The sequence below is a fragment of the Antedon mediterranea genome, chromosome 3 (genome assembly GCF_964355755.1).
Source record: "Antedon mediterranea chromosome 3, ecAntMedi1.1, whole genome shotgun sequence".
Classification (NCBI taxonomy): Eukaryota; Metazoa; Echinodermata; class Crinoidea; order Comatulida; family Antedonidae; genus Antedon; species Antedon mediterranea.
This window is the reverse complement of record NC_092672.1, coordinates 13,226,653-13,246,303: the sequence shown is the minus strand read 5'-3', so window position 1 is coordinate 13,246,303 and position 19,651 is coordinate 13,226,653. Positions and strand designations below refer to the sequence as shown.

General features: G+C 32.4%; 1 protein-coding gene and 1 long non-coding RNA gene across 3 annotated transcripts; both read right to left on the bottom strand.

The window, feature by feature from the left end:
- Window positions 1-4,227: 4,227 nt before the first annotated feature.
- Window positions 4,228-19,404, bottom strand: LOC140044059 (uncharacterized). The gene is made up of 14 exons (XM_072088539.1): window positions 19,335-19,404; window positions 15,464-15,553; window positions 14,485-14,805; window positions 13,987-14,385; window positions 10,580-10,822; window positions 10,347-10,481; window positions 9,682-9,828; window positions 9,232-9,357; window positions 8,853-9,002; window positions 8,117-8,416; window positions 6,129-6,196; window positions 5,599-5,842; window positions 5,119-5,194; window positions 4,228-4,927 (listed from the first exon to the last, which is right to left on the bottom strand). Exons 1-14 carry the CDS (start codon window positions 19,402-19,404, stop codon window positions 4,768-4,770), a joined length of 2,529 nt encoding a protein of 842 aa, XP_071944640.1. The 3' UTR covers window positions 4,228-4,767.
- Window positions 12,113-13,486, bottom strand: LOC140043622 (uncharacterized). Of its 2 annotated transcripts, none has more exons than XR_011844322.1 (3): window positions 13,120-13,486; window positions 12,633-12,752; window positions 12,113-12,474 (listed from the first exon to the last, which is right to left on the bottom strand). It is a non-coding gene; the product is annotated as an uncharacterized lncRNA (long non-coding RNA). The 2 variants fall into 2 exon arrangements; XR_011844321.1 differs by having other exon boundaries at window positions 12,113-12,442.
- Window positions 19,405-19,651: the final 247 nt, after the last annotated feature.

Below are 19,651 nucleotides of genomic sequence, written 5' to 3'. Positions count from 1 at the left end.
ATTTCACTTCAGTTATTAGTAATCTATATTTATGAATAATTCACAACTTCTGAAAAACTTTAAATTAAATTAAAACTTAGTAACTGAACGACTGTATTCAGATTCAGATTCAGATAATATTTATTTAGATAATAATGAATGAATATATACAAAATAGAGAAAAGATATTAAAGTGAACATAGATAAAGCAGTAATTGGTAGTCATTATTATCATGGATCCCTTCTAGAAGTTAAAAACTTGTCTCGTATTATAATAACATTGAAAGAAACCAAATAGACGAGCATGTTCGAAAACAGCATAGTAACTGTATCTTTATCAAGTTGTTTAGATATACTGACAGCACAAATTCACGTAATCATTTTAGCATTTCAAAATGTAATGGTCATAATTTTTTTTTATGAAGTTTCCTTTTATCTAAGCCAAAAAGTATAAACATACCACTACAGTTTCAACTTTTCATCGTCGGTCATCATCAGGTGAATGAGCCAGCCGAAGCTAGTTCGTATCATCGGTTGGTATTCTCCGATGACGTGCGCCTTCTGTGGTGTTAAGAGGTCTTCCCCGGGAGTGGGCGGCGGGGGGTTGTCTTTTTGTTGGTGTTGAAGGTCATCATATATATGTGACAGCTCGTATGCTTCGTCTCTATTCATGGTTGTTGATTACCATGTGATCCGTAATAGCAGACTTATGGATCGTTGCAGATGTTGAAGCACGGGCTGATCTGGTATGGACATCTCCCGCTGTGTTTGTAATGATGTCTGTTTTGTGTTCTGATAGTCTTGTTTGAAATGGCCTGCCTGTTTCTCCTACATATATAGCACTGCAATTAATACATCCGACCTGGTACACTACTCCGCTTGTCTCCTCTTTCCTTATTTTATCCTTCGGATGGACCAGCATCTCCCGAATTTTGCGGAAAGGCTTGTGTAGTAGGCATTAAATAATTCAGATAGGCCTTCAACATATGTGATGCAGACGTTCCTTCTTGCTTTAGATTGGTCATCTCTCTTTTCATTCTCTTTATTTACCTCCGCCAAGGAGATATATGTAAACGGTAGCGTGTGTTTGTTTGTCTGTTTGTTACTTGGCCAAATTGAAAATTGGCCAAGTATGTTGATCGGTGCGGTTTGTGTGTGTGGGTGTGTTTGTTTATTTGTCATCACTCTAGCGCTCACAATTTTGATTCGAATGACTCCAAATTACTACCATACATGTCACCAGGTGCAAGGACAACACTGCCCAATTTTGGTTAAAATCCGGACCACGGTCCCAATTCGGGACCACTTTTAAAAATTATTTTCAGACCTGCTAGTGTTAAAAGATAGGACAGAATTATCAAAAGCCGGTGAGCAGTCTTACATTAACAAGTAAACTTAAATTGCATTTTCTCGGGAACTACTTGTCCAAAAAACTTCATTTTTGTACAAGAGGCAAGAGTTATAATTTGTGATTTGTAATTTTAAAACATAAATTGATTTAATATACAGGTTTTTTGATGCGAGTAGCTTACAAAACCTATTTCTTTTCAAATTCACCCGTGTGTTTTTCGCGTTGCTGTTCTATTGTTAGCCGACTGGAGCTATTGTTCGTTGAAAGGCTGGTTACATAACCTGTACACCAAACTCGTATACACATGATTGTAGTGAAATTAGCCTAAATCACACAGCATAAGACACACATTTTTGGTGCAACTTGGGTCAATGTCAGGAGGCCAATTTTGATTTGGCCAAGTATCGCGCTATGCGCGAAGGCTAGTTTGTTTGTTTGTTTGTCATCACTCTAGCGCTCACAGTTTTGCTTCGAATGACTCCAAATTACTACCAGACATGTCACCTGGTGCAAGGACAAAACCGCCCAAATTTGGTTAAAATCCGGACCACGGTTCCAATTCTGGACCACTTTTAAAAAGTATTTTCAGACCTGCTAGTGTTAAAAGATAAGACAGAATCATCAAAAGCCGGTGAGCAGTCCTAAATTAACAAGTAAACTAAAATTGCATTTTCTCGAGAACTACTTGTCCAAAAAATGTCATTTTTGTACAAGAGGCAAGAGTTATAATTTGTGACTTGTAATTTAAAAACATAAATTGATTTAATATGCAGGTTTTTTGATGCAAATAGTTTAAAAAACCTAATTCTTTTCAAATTCACCCGTGTGTTTGTCGTGTTGTTCTATTGCTAGTCGACTGAAGCTATTGTTAGTTGAAAGGCTGGTTACATAACCTTTACACCAAACTCGTATACACATGATTGTAGTGAAATTAGCCTTAATCACACAGCATAAGACACACACTTTTGGCGAAAATCGTGTTTGTTAGCACGATAGCGCCTACAGTTTTCAAGTTATCATTCTGAATTTTTTGGTGTAGATAGGTATATACTCTCAGGCCATGCCTATTGAAAATCATGACAATTGGTTTATTAATAACTTCACAAATAACAAAAATGATATTATTTTCAGACCGGCTAGTGTTAAAAGATAGGAGACAATTTTCAAAAGCCGGCGAGCAAGTGTACTGAAATTGCATTTTCTCGAGAACTACTTGTCTAAAAAACCTCATTTTTGCACAAGAGGCAAGAGTTATAAATTGTGATTTGTAATTTTAACAACATAATTTGATTTAATGTACAGGTTTTTTTTTGGCAGGGGCAAGCTCGTCATTAGGTTCTCGGGCTAAAAGTGTTCTGGAACTAGGAGGTCGAGGATAGTGAAATCTACAAGAGCCTTTCTAGCGACAATATGCCGAATGGTTGTGTACCTGTAAGTTCTCTACAAGCTCAAGCAAATCAGGGTCATTGTCCGGAAGAGTGCAAGAAATTCGTTCATCTAAAAATGCACAAATTTCGGCATCTGAGTTCACATCTAGTTTGGGGGCATTTTTTACCCATAGTATCATGTGTGCATGAGGCGAACCACGTGCCTGAAACTCTATTCTTGATACATAGTCTACAACGTCACCAAGTGGTTTTGCAGAGGACATGATGATATCACGAAATAGCAAATCTAACCTATATTGAAATTGTCTTGCAGATTATTTATTGTTATTTTTAGTGTTATTGTTATTGTTATTATTGTTATTATTGGTGTTATTAGTGTTATTATTAGGCCTATTATTATTTATTTAAGCCTAAAAGATACATCTTTATAAGAAAATAGTTATAAATGTAAATAAGGGGGAATAACATGAGACTTCTCCCAGTATACTGTGTTGAATTTTAATAATAACAAACAAACTAAATAACTGATTGCATACATTTTATTAGGCTATACAGAGCAATAACAAAAGAGAGGAACAGTGTAGCACAAGTTTTACAAACAGGCACTGTAGATTTGACAATATACTGTTTTAGGTATAAATATATAAATTTAAAACCATAAACCATATTTAGATACGGGTATGTATCCGCTTATATTACAAATATACCTCAAAAATATTTATTATATCTATATATCGATCCGTTGTTAGTTTAAATTTTTAAGTTAATAAAATTTTGATTTGACGATTCGCTGTGACGGTGACGATTAACGGTGGACCCTCCGTCACTCACCCACTGGCTGCACCCCTGGCGATACCATTACGAAATTTAGCCAGGTAACTAAAACTGATTTAGGCTAATTCGGTTTTTCCAACGCGTCCATGTCTTAAGAGTTGTTTCCTTTAATTAATCAAAATCATATAAACGATCTAAAGCTAATTTAAATGCTTTTTAGTCTAAATTAGTACGTATATTCTATCCAAAAATTCCGTCAGCAGTTAGTCAGTGTTTAATACTGTTATAGATTTAACAATATTCAGCGCTGTTAGATTTCATGTTCAGAATCAGAATAATCTTTTTCCGTATGCGAATTTTTTGTACGTGCGCTTAGGCCTACAACAAGGTAATCAACAATGCAAAAAGCAACTACATTATCTACAAAAAAGGAAATGATAACATATTTTGTCTGTTGTTGCAGTAATAGTTTCAACGATGGCCTGTTACAAATACCTAAAATGAACAGTCTTGCTACGTACTTACTGTAATACATTACGTCGTTCTATAAATTAATGACACCTAACCAAAGAGTAACCATCACAGTCAAATAACATATTTTTTTCAAAAGGCTATGAAGAGATGAAGAGACAATAATAATATATGTAAAAGAAAACAATGATGTAATACCGTACGATACTACTTATTATATTAATATAAGTAGGAAAGTTGAGATAGAAACCTAATACTGCCGTTAATACATTTAAAACAATGTTCGTGTTTATAACTGTGTCTACAAATACTTGTAATAAGTAATAAAATATTACATTAGCTCCTCCTTTAATTTAAATTTGGATGTGCATTGTTTTTCATGTTTTCCATTATAACAATTGTTTTCAATATAATAATGATAAAAAAGGAAATGTAAAATCCCCACAAAAGAGAAAACAAATCATCTAATCCATAAACAGTATTTTACTTGGCAGAATTAGCATATATTTTAGTTTACCTATCATTATAAACTAAAAAAAACAGATAAAAAACACTCAATACATTTTAATATTTAATAAAAACGTGTTAATCGTAACTTTTAAGATATTATATATTATAGAAAACTATGTAGCCATATTTATGACATATTTACTGCATAGCAGAATGCATACAAAGATTTTTCATGTGTTATATGCCCACAAATCGTGTTATTCTTTGTCATTCGTAATTGTTGGTTTCTTAAGCACCGGAGGTTTTTTTCGTGCATCAGGTCCTCTTTCCTTCTCTAAGCCTTCACAGATTTCATTATACAGTACGTTGTATCAGCGATTCTGTCAAACAACGCTCTTCTTTTTGCAATGAAGTGTAACTGTCATCTTGGTCATTTTGTGACGGCTTTGATATTGTGTTAATCTGAAATTTCTCAGAATCCTTTTTAAATCCATTAATCTCGCGCTTCATTTGTCTGAAATAGGAATTAGTAAGCGTAGTTTTTATTAAATGGTAAAATATTCTTCTTGGCGATGATAATTGAGATGAAAATGTTGTATGTTTGAAAAACTAATAGATGCACTGATTTTGTTTAAATTTCAGTTGTTGATTATTCAAATGAATGCAATTAATTACAATTACAAACTGGGGTCACTTAACACATACCTCAATTTTACAAGAACCACAACGGTAAGTAACAATGCGACAACTAATGAGCGCATATATATAGCTATCTTTGCTCCTAATAAGAAAATGTACAAGCAATTAGTTTATTTAGTCGAAAAAAATGTATAAACAATTCGTTTATTTATATTTGTATATAAGAATAAATATAATGGTTAGGACAACTGCATATCAAGCAGACGGTCCGAGATCGAGTCTCGGTTGGAGTGACTTTTTCTCATTCTCACGGATTTCCTCATCTTTATCGTTTCAAATTAAGAATAAATATATAAACATTAGTTTATTTAGGCATAGTAGATTTAGCAAAATGGAAAAAAATATTGAAACAATACAAGCTATTTTAAAATATCGTTCTACTACGGTTTGAAATCGTAATTTTCTAGCATTATATTTTTTACCGCAAAGCGCATTGAAGATTTTAGTATTCATTGTCCATTAGGCCTACAAAGAACGAAATCTTACCAGTTTTATTTTCTGGAATTTTAATTTTCCACATTTCACTCCATGGTCCTGTAATTCCTGCTGTATTCACTGCCCTAACTCTAACTTGATATACCATATTATAAGCTAAACTACGAATAGTTGCTTCGGTCTGATCATAATGAACTTGAAATGTTTCCCAAGCGTCGTTAACCTCAGTCTGGTAACCAACGGCATAATGTAATAAACTGTCACACTGCAGCCGTGTAGGATTGAAATCTACAGCCTTTGAGAAAAAGATAAATCAGTAAAACCTACTACATACATTAGGCCCTATATTAACGTGTCCACCCCTCTGTGCACCCCAGTCGTGAATACAGAACATTTAAATTTTGCATAGTGATAAAAGGAAAAATATGTGATATATGAATAATATCATTGTATTAATAGGCATACTTACATATAACAATCCAAATTTAATAAATTGGGTTAAAAGTTGATCTATTATCAAAATTCGATTGAGTTTCAAAACTGAAATAGACTAAAATGGATAATACCATTGTTATTCCCACCTTCCATTTTACTACAATAGTGTCCTTGATGGTTGACAATGTTTCTATCTTTGGCGAATCAAGAGGTTCTGTAATGAATTAGTCAGTAAAAATTACATTACAGTAATCTACCTCGATCTGCATTTTTTATTTTGTATTTTACTAAGATTATACGATAAACTACATTAATGTCATATGCGTACCGTATAAATTACGTTTAAACAATATAATATATTATTATAAATACTATATATCGTACAATTTCAAATTTCTTTATTGATTTTAATAAACAAATAAATAAAATTATAAATAAATTAGTATTTATCTAAAAAAAAAAGGGAATTCTACAAAATGGGTTTAGACATGTCTTCTGCGTTTGATACTATTAAACGTGATACTGTGTTACGTTTACTAAGCGATGCTGGTTGTTCTGACGATGACATACGCCTAGTTAGGTTTATGTTGTCAAATACCAAACTACAAGTAAAAGTTGGTGGTAAACTTTCCAGTTCGTTTGAATCTGTATTAGGTTCGTTTCAAGGCGATTGTTTATCAGGACTTTTTTTTACTATCACATTTGCTGGAGCTTTGTACCAGTTAAGAGCTATGACTACTTTCAGACCTAATCCACCAATTGACATTAAATGTTTCCCGCTTGAATTCTCCTATGCTGACGATATTGACTTTCTTTCTGAACTCAAGAGCGAACTTGATAATGTCTTGCCAATTGCTGTTAAAGTTTTTAAAGATTGGAATTTATTTATTAATGAAAGCAAGACTGAGTTTAACCATGTGTTTATTGATAGTAAGGACCCAAAATCTGAAGTATGGAGGTCTCATAGGGTCTTAGGTTCATTTTTAGATACTACTAAGGATATTAAGCATAGAATTATATTAGCAAATGTAGCATTTAACAACTTTAATAATGTGTGGCTTAAGAAAAATATTGCAACTGATTTGAAACTCAAGTTATATAATGTATTAGTTGTATCTATTTTATTGTATAATTGCAATAGCTGGTCTGCTCCCAAAAATTGATACCTGTCATAGGTCCCACTTAAGAACTATTATTAATGTGAAATATCCGAAAAAGATTAGCAATAATAAGTTATATTTGGTAACAAATACTAAACCTTTATCTGAGAATGTAAATAAACTTAGGTGGTCTATGCTTGGCCATATACTTAGAATGAGTGAAGATACTCCTGCTTTTTTAGCATTGGTGTTTGGTATAGTACACTCTAATCCAATAAAAGGGCGAATTGGAAAACATCAAACCAATCTGTTAAGTACACTTAGAAATGATTTATTTATCAGAAATTTTAAGATAAATAATTTAAACAACCTAATTAATTTGCGTGAGATTGTCAGCAACAGAAATAAGTGGCTTTTTGTTATTTTGAATCTTTATTTTTACGTTATTTTATATTTTTTGTTGTTGTAGGATGCATGCATATAAGAACGTATCAGATTTTGTAAATCCACAGTGCGTGGTTTTGTTACATTTTTTGGAATAAAGTTACCTATATATATATATATTTATCTCAAAATGTTGGTGATTATTCTACCAGATTCAGTTCTAATGGTTAGAACTGAATTTTGTAGAAAGATTTTTTCTTCAAGTATAGTTGTGTTAAATGTTTTTTCCATCGCAAACAATCTGCATTGAATAAGCTGCCATGTTTAAATGAGTAATAGTTAATTAAAGGTAAGTCACTAACACGCATACTTGTTGCTGTGGTGGCCTAAAAGTATTTGGCTGAGGAATTGGGAGAAACTTAGATTAAAAGAAAAAGAAAAAAAAAACCAGATAAAATCAGATGGGATTAATTAAGTGTGAGATTTGTAAATGGTTAATGGTCTAGAAAAGGGAATCAAATAAAAAATGTGTCGACGGTTCGAAACACATTAGACATAATGGCTAAAAAACTTATTTATTTGATAACGGTGAAAACAAAATTTAAGTAGGCCTACATTCAATAATGAAAAATTATTAGTTTTGAATTTACCAAGACAAATAGTTCTGATTGTTGTAACTGTTTTCACAGGACCTCCGATGTGATCATTATCGATCTTTTTGAAAACTTGAACCTTTACTTCAATTGTTGTATTTGGTATTAGGCCAGCGATTGTTGAAAATATGTTCAATGTTTTCTGACAAAACCAATCGGTGGTGCTGCGGTAACATAATATATAAGCAGTAGCGGGTCCAGTTCCAAAGTCTTTACCAAATACCCATAAATGAGACACATCTATACTAGTTGCTTGTATATTTGTCACGTTCAATCTTCTCCATATATACGGCAGGGCTGTATTATTTATAAACAATATTGATTAAAAGGTCACTTATAGATAAGGTAAAAGTAACTTGTAAGTGAACCTAATATACGTAATGCTATGTCTCCTGAGTTTAAAAACTAGTTCCATTTTTTTCTGAATCATAGAAAATGGCTGCTACTATATTAAATAATCACAACTATACTCTATAAAATTACTCATCTAACATTATTTTAAACTAAAATTAACAATATCATCAATGCTTTGTCCTAGTGTGAAATAATAAGCCTAGTTTGCTATTATCTTGTGATGAACTCACCTTAGACTACTGTATTTAATACTTAATATCCGACTGATCTTTACTTGCCTGGCATTCTCCAGAAGACGGTTTTGAAATACAAACCTAAAATGACTAGTGTTTATTCGCCATGCTAATCTTTACACAATTATTGCTTATGTAAAACATACCAATACTGCAGTCGGTCCCTGTCCATTCGGCAGCACATCCATTATCACAGCTTCCATTACGATGACAATTAGATGAGTGTTGGCAATGACAAGGATAGTTACATAGTGCACCAAAGTGACCATTGGAACAAGTACGGTCATGCACCAATTCTGAAATTGATATAGGCCTAAATTAAACTTAAATTTACATCTAGGAAATGCAAAAAGCAATACCAAGATTATTTCCTTTAATAAAGACAGATTTTTAGATAGGTTATCATACAGATTGGGAAAACATATTGATAAATAAGCATCTACCTATTGTTCTTCAAACACTTCAGATAATAGGATCGTACTCGTCCAGATAGGCGATTAATTATTATTACTTCGTTTTCGTTACCTTGGCATTGAGGTCCAGTATATCCTTCGTAACATGTTCCACTACATCCAACCTTTCGATCACAATGACTGATGTCACACTGGCACTTCTGCTGACAATCAGAGCCATACATTCCAAGAGAACATTCTACATAATTAAAAAAAAAATATATTTAACTTAAAAATGTTTACATAAAGATAATATAACAATATTTCTAAGATAAAAGAATAAATATAAAAGCATAGCTTATATGGATAATTTTTGGTTCTGCTTATTAAATTATTGTTATAATGTTTTCAGATATACGAGTGATTACTAATTTTAAACTAAATTAGTTTATTTATGATATATAGTCATTTACTTTTATTAGCTAGCCCTATTGCGCATGTTGTGACTTTATAACAATATATATAAAGACTTCACTAAAGCGGTTTATACTTTATTCAACTTTCTACTGTAAAGGTATCATACCTTGAATACAGTCCGGACCAGTATATCCATCAGTGCAAGAACATCCTTGTGGTGATGGTGGACAAATCATTTTCCCCATACAAGATTCTTCATTAGATTTTGCACAATATATAGTACATTTCCTTCCAAATAATTGTGAACCACATGCTATTTTCCGAATAAATTAAAGAATAATGCAAAATAAATACTAAATCAACTACCCTTACTACCATAATACTAATTGGTACAGGTTTTGAGTAGTTCTGTAATGTCATAAGTGCTTAAATGTGCTTATTGTTACTGTTTAGTATAGTCTAGGTTCTATACTACGAGTAATATTGACGCGCGTAACAATATAAAAACTATAATTATAGGCTGAAGTCATGCGTGAATATTGTTTTATTTAAATTTAAAATGCCTTTGATATGTTAGTTTTTTTCATTAAAAATATTGTGCATGTTAGCGCTGTGAAATAATGCATACGAGTTAAATGTTTGTACGATGTGTATTTTTGATATTGTTGTTTAGATATGAAGAGGGTTACATCTGAAGATACGACACCTTTACACAAACCTTTAAAATTAAATCTATATAGGGACTAGTAGCTGTACATACTGTACATAAACTTATAAAGTTATACAGATAATTACTAATAATGGATACAGATAATAATTATACTTTCGGACCTATTTCACAGTTGATACCACGAAAGCCGACTGTACAGACACATGATCCTGTTACGTCATCACAAACTCCACCATTGTAGCAAGTTGGACAGTTGCGTAAACAATCAGGTGGTCCCCATTTACGAAGTGGACACTCTGAAAATGTAAGTACCACGACTGAAATAGGCCTAATAATCATTTGACTATTACACATTTGTTAGCATTAGATCGTTTAAAGTAAATCATTTGTTTACCTCTGACAATTAAGTTTGTAATTCCTTTATTCCCATTCTCCCAATTTTCGCTAGGTAAGCATTCGTATATTCCAGCATCTTGTTTTCTTACCACATCTATTCGGATGAAAAGACTGTTCCATTCGTTAAGAGTAATGCCATTGTGGCGCCACCATTTATCTGTCGAGTTGTCACCAACCATGTTCATCATTACACGTTCTCCTATACCGGTTGTCCAAGTTCTTCTAATAGACGTTATTGATGCTAAAATTAACAGTATATAATTGTTATAATTAATCTATTTTATGTAGTGTACTCTGAACACTACATCCTAGGCCTACATCTAAATAATTAAAAACAATATTGCATAAGTATCTACCGTAGTACCGTATTGCAAGGAACACCAACGTTTGCAGAAAACCTATTATATTGAATCACGTAATACGAATTTGTAATTTAAAGATGTATTGTCCCCCTGAAAGAATTTTTTTTTTCAATATTTTTGTTGAATAGGCCATTTTAATTACACATAAAAGTTATTCACTTTGACCTCAATTTGGATTGAAAAAAATAATTTTTTACACGGGAAAATCGCAATTTAATGCAAAAATTAACCAACCGGAAGCTATTTGTCTGGAAGACAAATGTGTTCCGGTTTAATTTAACCCTTGACCTGAGTTAGCTCATAAATATTCATATTGTATGGATACATCGTGTGGATGATGATGCTTTCCAAATCAACAGCCAACAACTATAGCAATGCGCGATGCATGCGTGCGAGAGAGTCGAGGAGTGATGCGAGACGAATCTTGAAGAAAACACGAAAACTATAGCTAGCAGAATGCTAAGTTAGAATTACAGTTGGCAACTTTGATGTTGAATCTTATTCATTTAGGTGAGTTTTTGTTTCGCTAACAGGAGAGGCCTAGCTAGGCCTAGGCCCGAATTTGCTGCTACTGTACTACTACTAGTACTACTACTACTAGCACTGACAGTCTCGAGTAGCCTAACTGCTGCCTACTTCTGTCTCTAGAAGTAGAGTGTAGTAGGCCTAGGCAGTACACTGCTAGCTAGGGCTACAGTAGAACACCACCAGAAGGGATGTATTTTTGTTTTAATCATGATGAATTGGTTTAATTTTTAAAGATTTCAACTATCTATGCGGCAGTGAAAATTAAAAAAAAAAAAATGATCTAAATATTGTTTTGGATGTTTTACTGATGCAATATTTTTTTAATATTTTCTGTATCAAATGCAATAGGTTCAAATTAACATTCCGCAAATAAACATTTTATGCAGATATTTTGACACAAATTTCTTTTTTTTTTTAGGTTGATTGATTGAACAATAAGAGCAAGTAGTGAGAAACATAAAATGTATCGTACAGTGGCAACATTCACAATTTATTGAAACGTTTCTTACTATTAAAATAACACTTTGTAATGGATGTGAGCGATCTTAGAAGACTATAGCTGTCGTAATTACTGCCACAATCAACACATTGATAATTAGTAGACAAATTGACACAAAAAACAATACAGGAATTCAATCAGATATACTGTATATATATATTTTATTAACTCCTTTTGCACTGTAATATTTACAGTAAAATTATGAAGTGTAAGTAAATTTGAAGAATTTATCCTGTGTACTGTTGTAGTAGTTTTTTTTTATTTATTGAATGTTATGTTTACAAAATAATATACTGTACATATAATACAAAAAAAATTATACAATATTTTACAAGCTGGACAAGAACATATTGGCCAAATGCAGCAGGAGAGTCAGAAATATTTTTCCTGCAACATCCAATCATATTCCAATACCGAGTCTATCATTGTTGTCTTTGGGTGACCTCTGTTCCAGTCTTCATCAGCTCAACGTCTTTAAAAAAAGTAAAAGCAAAGTATGAAAATCTGGAAAAAATAGATCATGCATATTTAGTGCAAAATTGGGCTAGTGAAATTGCTTACTTTGACATAGTCAAATAAGTATACTACCTTTCTATGGTAATTAAAACACATTACTTATAATGTTATAACTTATAAAAAGAGAAAATAAATATTTGACTTACTACAGTACAGAGAACATTTGTTTGTGTTGTAAAATGGCTAAGCTGGCTTTTCCCCTCTGTCTACTTGTACAGTGCTGCTGGAAGGTTCTCAATTTCAGGCTTGTATTGCAACCATTTTCCCTGAAAAATGTTTGTTTTATTTTTATCATAAAAATTAGTTAAACAACCTTCAACTGTAAATATATATGGTACAGCAAGCTGGCTGTATTTTCGGAATGTAGCTAAGAGTGATGGCATATAGCCTAGGCCAGTCTATGAAGAGTACAATGTATAGATAGGGCCTAGCTGGGCATCTTCTGCAGGGACCCGATTGTCACAGTCTGCTTGCTACTAGCCTAGTAATATGCAGCAGCATGTATTACTATTAATTATTCTAGGCCTAGCCCTGAACTGAAAAAATCCCAGGTTAAGTTAATTAATTTACCTTCCTGTTATTATTGCGTTATATATATTATTGTATTTAAAATAACCGTCTAGGCCTACTTACCGACAAATTAACAGCTCAGCTTTACATATTTATACGATCAGGCCAGGGAAACCCACAGTCGAATCGCGTCGATCTCTGGTGGTGTTGTTGTACATACAACGTGCATCGTCCATTGTTAGATCAGATCTCTGCTGTGTGGATGCTCATTAACATATCATGCATATGTATGAGTTAGCTCTCCCGGCCTAATTTCTGAGCCGATGAGTTCGAAAAAATGGTAAACTTATTTTGATTTTTTTATAAGCGAAATCAATATTTTTTTCGGATTTTTTTTCGGTGGAAGTGAATAACTTTATGTTAACTACAAAACGGTCTATTCAAAATTTGATTTTTTTCATCTTTATTTTTCATTTTTTGGGGGACAATACATCTTTAAGAAAGCTATATCAGTCTATATACAACAGACTCTGGTATCTAAGCCAGGATATTATACTCCAGCAAAATACATATATAGTCACTGATGTTATGTGCCTTGTTAACAGTGCTACCAACTACTTAAAAGTTGGACAATGCAACGATTGGTTATTAAGATATACAATAAGTGGATCGGTTTAAATTAACATCTTAAGATAGTGTTCCTTCTTTCTATAAAAAAACAAAATCATTTTTTTCTTGGTGAAATAATTATTGATTGTATTTGATTGTGGAGTATTTCAGTTTATTCTTCCAGTATAATCCACTATGGTGCATGTACTTACATAATTATACAATAAAATAATGGTATTGTAATAAATACCGAATATTATTTTTCCACAATAGCAAGAAACACAAAAATCGTATTCAAGGTTAAATAATAATGTGTATATTATACGCATTACATCACAATCAGACTTATTCTGATCAAAGAATTGTTTTTTGTAAACTTACCATGTTTACTTAAGACGATTGATACAATTTCGCTAGATATATGCCTATACATGCCTAAATATTTATTAGCTTTTGCGTAAAATACTCCCAGTTTATTAACGCCACTGGCAGAGTCAATAAACACACGTAAGGCATTAAATTTTCTATTAGTTGAGACTTCGACACAAGTTCCAGCTGGAAACGTTGTTTCATTGCCTAAAATAGTTCCTGCTTTGGATCCATAATTCCATGTTATTGCACGACCGAGAAAATCTTCATTTTCAGTAACAATTTTTCCGATTTGTATATCACTTGTTTGATGATAACTGCCACTATATCCGCCAATGAACGTAGACATCGTATTATCATCAACGTCAACTCGTGGTGTGGCACAATAAAATGTAAAATCCATGATTTTGTCTGAAAATAACCAATATATGTTACTCTCCGTAGTAATATCACTTGTATAAAAACGGTAATAAAATATATCTTGCAAATGAGTTAGAATATCTTTCTTACCTTCTCCTGAGGTAACAACTATTTTACTTGAACCAATTGATGTATAATTCTCTCCATCAATCTGCCTATGTAAAATAATTCTTATTTCATAGTTAGTCCTTGGTTCTAAATCATCAATGTCCACTCGCATTAAATCGTCCACATTTACTTTCCGCAATAATATAAAAGGAAATCCAGAGTTCGGTGGTGTCCTATAGATTACTTGGTATTTTGTGACGGGTCCTGTTCCGTAGTCAATACTACTCGTCCATGGTTCCCAGCTTATAGTTATACTGTTTTCTGTAACACTTGTAGTTGGGTTACGTTTGAGAATTGGCAAAGCTGATAATGATAAAAGTCTGAATGTTTTGTATTAACGATGATTATTAAACGATTGTGTGATACTATTTTCAGCTTGTTAGTACGAAAACAAAATGTTTTCGCGTACAAAAAATATCTTAAGGTGAAACTGTAAACATCCCTCGTGAAAAGCAATAGCGCCACCTGTTGTTTTAAACTTTGGCAGCAAAAATTCAAACGGCACTTGATCGGAATTTTTGAAGAGAGATTAATTAATTAAGAGCTTCATTTGATTAATTAATGGGAACAATTATAAAAGACATGGAAGCGTTGAAATAAAACCAGACTATTAGCCTAGATCAGTTTCAGTTGGCTTTCTACACTACACCTATGAATAATTGTTTCGTTTGTTCACATTATTTGACAGTAGGCGTAATTTATAACAAATAATGAAAGGAAGACCAAAAAAAATAATGAAAGCTTGTATTCGTTAGATGGTGTTGTTAAAAGATATACTGCTATCTTAAACACGGCTGCCGTCTCACCTCGCTAAATATAGCAGTCAATCTTAAACATAAACATAAATAAATAACATAAACATTCATTAGCCTATAAGTATATTTAATTGATGATAAAAAATAAAAAATAAATAAAATCAAATTACAGCCAATACAATTTCTTGATTATAAAATTAACTTACCTATTTGACAATCAGACCCACCCCATCCACTAGCACAACTAGCGACATTTAAACATTCTCCAGTATGTTTGTCACATCCTGCTATTATGTCTGTTTAAAAAAGTATAACGGCTGTTTCAGTTGTATGCCTACTAAATAAGTAAAGCGCCTCAAATAATGTACGGCTTAAAAACAAAAACAAACAAAAAACAAACCTTGCGAGAAACCCACACACAGATGTAGAAAAAATAGCTTCACTAATAACAAAAAAAAAAAAAAAAAAATACAGCAAATAACTTAAGAATAATAAAAATAATAAAAAATAAGAAAAACATGAATATTTCTCTTTAAGATATCGTTGATGATGTTTCCAACTTATTTTCAAAACTATTTTTGAAAAATTCAACGTAGAAGAAGAAGAAAATGTCAAAAGATAAGCAATCCGCGGGTTTCACTGCAACAGTAATGTTTTCCATGCGGTATTATATAATTGCAAACTATATACAGGTATTAAATTAATTATATTCAATGTGACATTTATATTTATTTAAAGAAAGTCTTCTTTATACGGTGGCTGATTTCCGCCAAAGAAAACAATTATTTAATAATATAAATAATACGGTGTTATAACGCCGTAATTATGGCGTTATAGCGCCCTAATACGGCGTTATAACGCCCTAAATTAGGGCCAACTATGCCCATGTAGAGTATGGAGTCGAGTCATTTGCTTAAGTCACAAGGTTTTAAATATCTAATTAAAATATCAAAACAATCAATTTGTTTAAAGGTTTTTGTTAAGATAATAACGAAATCATAAAGTTACTGCGAAGATGATTTTAAAGCTCAGATACAGGAATGAATTTTGAATATAATATCTGGTTAATTGTACATAAATCAAATATTTGTAACAGAAATCAAAACGAAAAAACAGGAATTTTCCTTAATATGGTCAAATACAAAATTTGGCAAAATTCTGCTATAAAAACCAGGAAGACTTTTTTTCAGTAGTTAGGTAGTTTAACCTAATGTAATAACATGTCTAGTGACTCTCTAGAAGGTGAAAAAAGATGACGGTGGATAATTTCTGCTATAGCATGAAAATAAAAATCTGAAGTTGAATAAAAATACCAGAAATGTAAAATTTAAGTTATACTACCTATATGTAGTCATCTGATAACATTTTTTACCACACCGTTAATTTTTCATAGCTTTTTAAAATGCCTCTTTTTTTACAAAATGTGTGTACAAAAGAATAGAGATTTTACTGTGTAATTTGAACTATCCCCCCACTGATAAGAAAGTGCTTATTTTTAACAAGCTCAAGTAACACAAATAAAATCCCAAAAATTATGAAACATAGGGGAAACTATAGATCGATAATTATTGGAATGTATGATCAATAGAATTTTTTTCCCGCACCTGTGGCCGTATTCACCAATCTCACTTAGGCTAAGGGAAATACTTACCCTTAAAATTTAAGAATTCCCTTAACAAAGGGAAACACTTAAGGGGTATTCACAAATGAGTTAAGGTATTCACTTACCTAAGGAAAACACTTAATTTAAGGGTAAGACTTAAGGGTAAAATTAATCATAAATATTCATGAGTTGTCCCGTTGTCCAATCACAGAGGATTTAATTCCCCTATGGTCCAATCACTTTCTTCTCTAAAACTAATTTGCATATTTTTAAAAAGAGTAAGGGGTTGGGGGGACGGGGAGGATGAAGAGAAAAATGTATAGACGATGGCAATCAAAACAAAAACAAGTAAATGAATATTAAACCTAGACTAATTTGTATGAGGATCAAGAAAAATAGGTCTAGCCTAGATGCTACTAACAAACCTACATTCTGTGTAGGCCTAAACCTGTCTGTATTGAGGCATATGCATCCTAGGCTGGTTACTGGGCAGACCAACAGGGGGCCTATCATCTCTACCTAGCCTACTAGAATGGGGCTAATTTCTATTACAACGAAATGGGAAACTTCCACAAAAATAATGGCAGTCAAAACAAAACAAATAAATCAATATATAGGCATAGACTAATTTGTATGGGTGGGGATCAGCAAAAAAATGTCTAGATGCTACTCAAACCAAACATGAATCCTAGGCTGGTTAGTGGGCAGACCAACAGGGGCCTAGCATCTCTACCTAGCCTAGACTGGGGCCATCCATAAGTAGGCATAGTACTCGCACATACAGAATCGTCAGCACAACCAAGGTACTGAATAGTTAAGGGAACTTTTAAGGGACCTCTGAGGTCCCTTAAAAGTTAAGGGGAAAATAGACCAAGTTAAGGGTTTCCCTTAACCTTAACCCCTTTGTGAATACCACTTAAGTGAAACCCTTAATATTTTCTTGATTTAAGGGAAATCCTTAGGATTTAATGGAAATATCTCACTTAAGTGTGATTGGTGAATACGGCCACTGGCCTTTAAACAACAAAATGTAAAAACAATGCATCTATAGAGAATCGCTGTACAAAATAAACGCGCACGCGTAGAGCGTGCATGGAGCGCACAGCCAGAGCCGTTAAATTAAATGGATTAAAGCTATTTCTGTTGTTTAAAATCATCAAAATAATGTTCATATTATTTAAAAAAAAAATTTTAACAAATTGATTGTTTTGATATTAAATTCGAGTTAAAGCCTTTTGAATGTTATACATTTTTAAAACAAAGGACTCAACTCCATACTTTACATAGGAATAGTTTTACACAAAAATGGCTTTAATTAAATCCATTCAAAGTCGCAACTCTTTATGGATCTGGGTTTGTTGATGTACTACGCATGCGCATGTACGTGTAAACGGATTGTATAATTAAGGCGTTATAACGCCGTATTAGGGCGTTATAACGCCGTATTATGGCGTTATAACGTCCTAATACGACGTTATAATGCCGTATTTTTATAAAATAATTGTTTTCTTTGGCGGAAATCAGCCACCGTAGAAAGAAGATTGTTGGTTGGATAAAATGTTTGTTAGTAAATCCAATAACTTTAAATATCATTTTAGCTATATATTGTTGGTGGAATGTCCAATTCGTAGACTCCAAGAAATAGAGTTTCAGTTTTACCTTCGATTTCTTTACCATTAATTTCAATATGTAAGTTTAAGCATGGAGAAAAATGGTTTAAGGAATGATTTTTTATAGTATAGAATTATTTTTGTATGGAGTAATGTCATCGGCAAAAGAAATTATGTGAAGCTCTGTAGAGGTCGTTTAAAGATAATTATAAATTGAGGTCTTAATACAGAAACTTGAACCAAGTAATATCACTCATTTCAGATTTATATGATCCTAGTGCAACTTGTGTACTATTTTGCAAATAACTTTTGAACGAATTTAGAGTAATTCTCCTGAAAACATAACTAAAAAGTAGTATTTCGTGGTCTAGACCGTCAAACGCCTTAGAAAGAAATGATTTTTTTTTTCAAATGTCTAAAAATGTTATGTTTAGTTAAGTTATATATCCGAGTATGTTTATCTTTGTTATGATATTGTAACATTTAGTAAGGAAAGTATCAAAAGTAGATGAATGATTGCACTGATATATGGTTGACCAATCCTCCTCCACTATATCACAGTTTAATGCAGAATATCTTTAATATACTACTTAATGTCATCAGTGGTGTGAAAATTATTGTTTATATCTATTATTTGGAAAATGGTCCGATACGTCATGAATTAAGATTAGATCATATGTTAAGGTATCGCAGTGCCCATAGTCGTGTTAAAATTCAAAGGAGATAACATTTGCTACAAGTAGTGTACAAAGGTGTATACTGTATATAATTTACTTCTTTAAACAAATGTATGCATGCTTGTGGAATATTTTAAAAATAGAATTCAAGATATAAGAAATTACATACAAAAAGATGGTTACTAACCTGCAGACGTCATCGACGCACAGAAACATAACAGAAAAATCAGACTCAGATACTCAATAGCGTTTAACATGGTAGTAAACAGTAAGCTCTTGACGATTCACTAAGTTTACTGGTTTATCTTTTATATGAAATTCATTATTAACTTGCATTTCCGTGTGGCTTTGTAACTTTGTAAATTCTTTACCGCCCCTGCACCATACCATACTGATTTTTTCTACAGCGCCATGAGCAATGAATGTTGGAATGGCGCTATATAAATCGAACGATTGATTGATTGATTGATACCAGGAAGTATCCAGACAACAGAAACATACAAT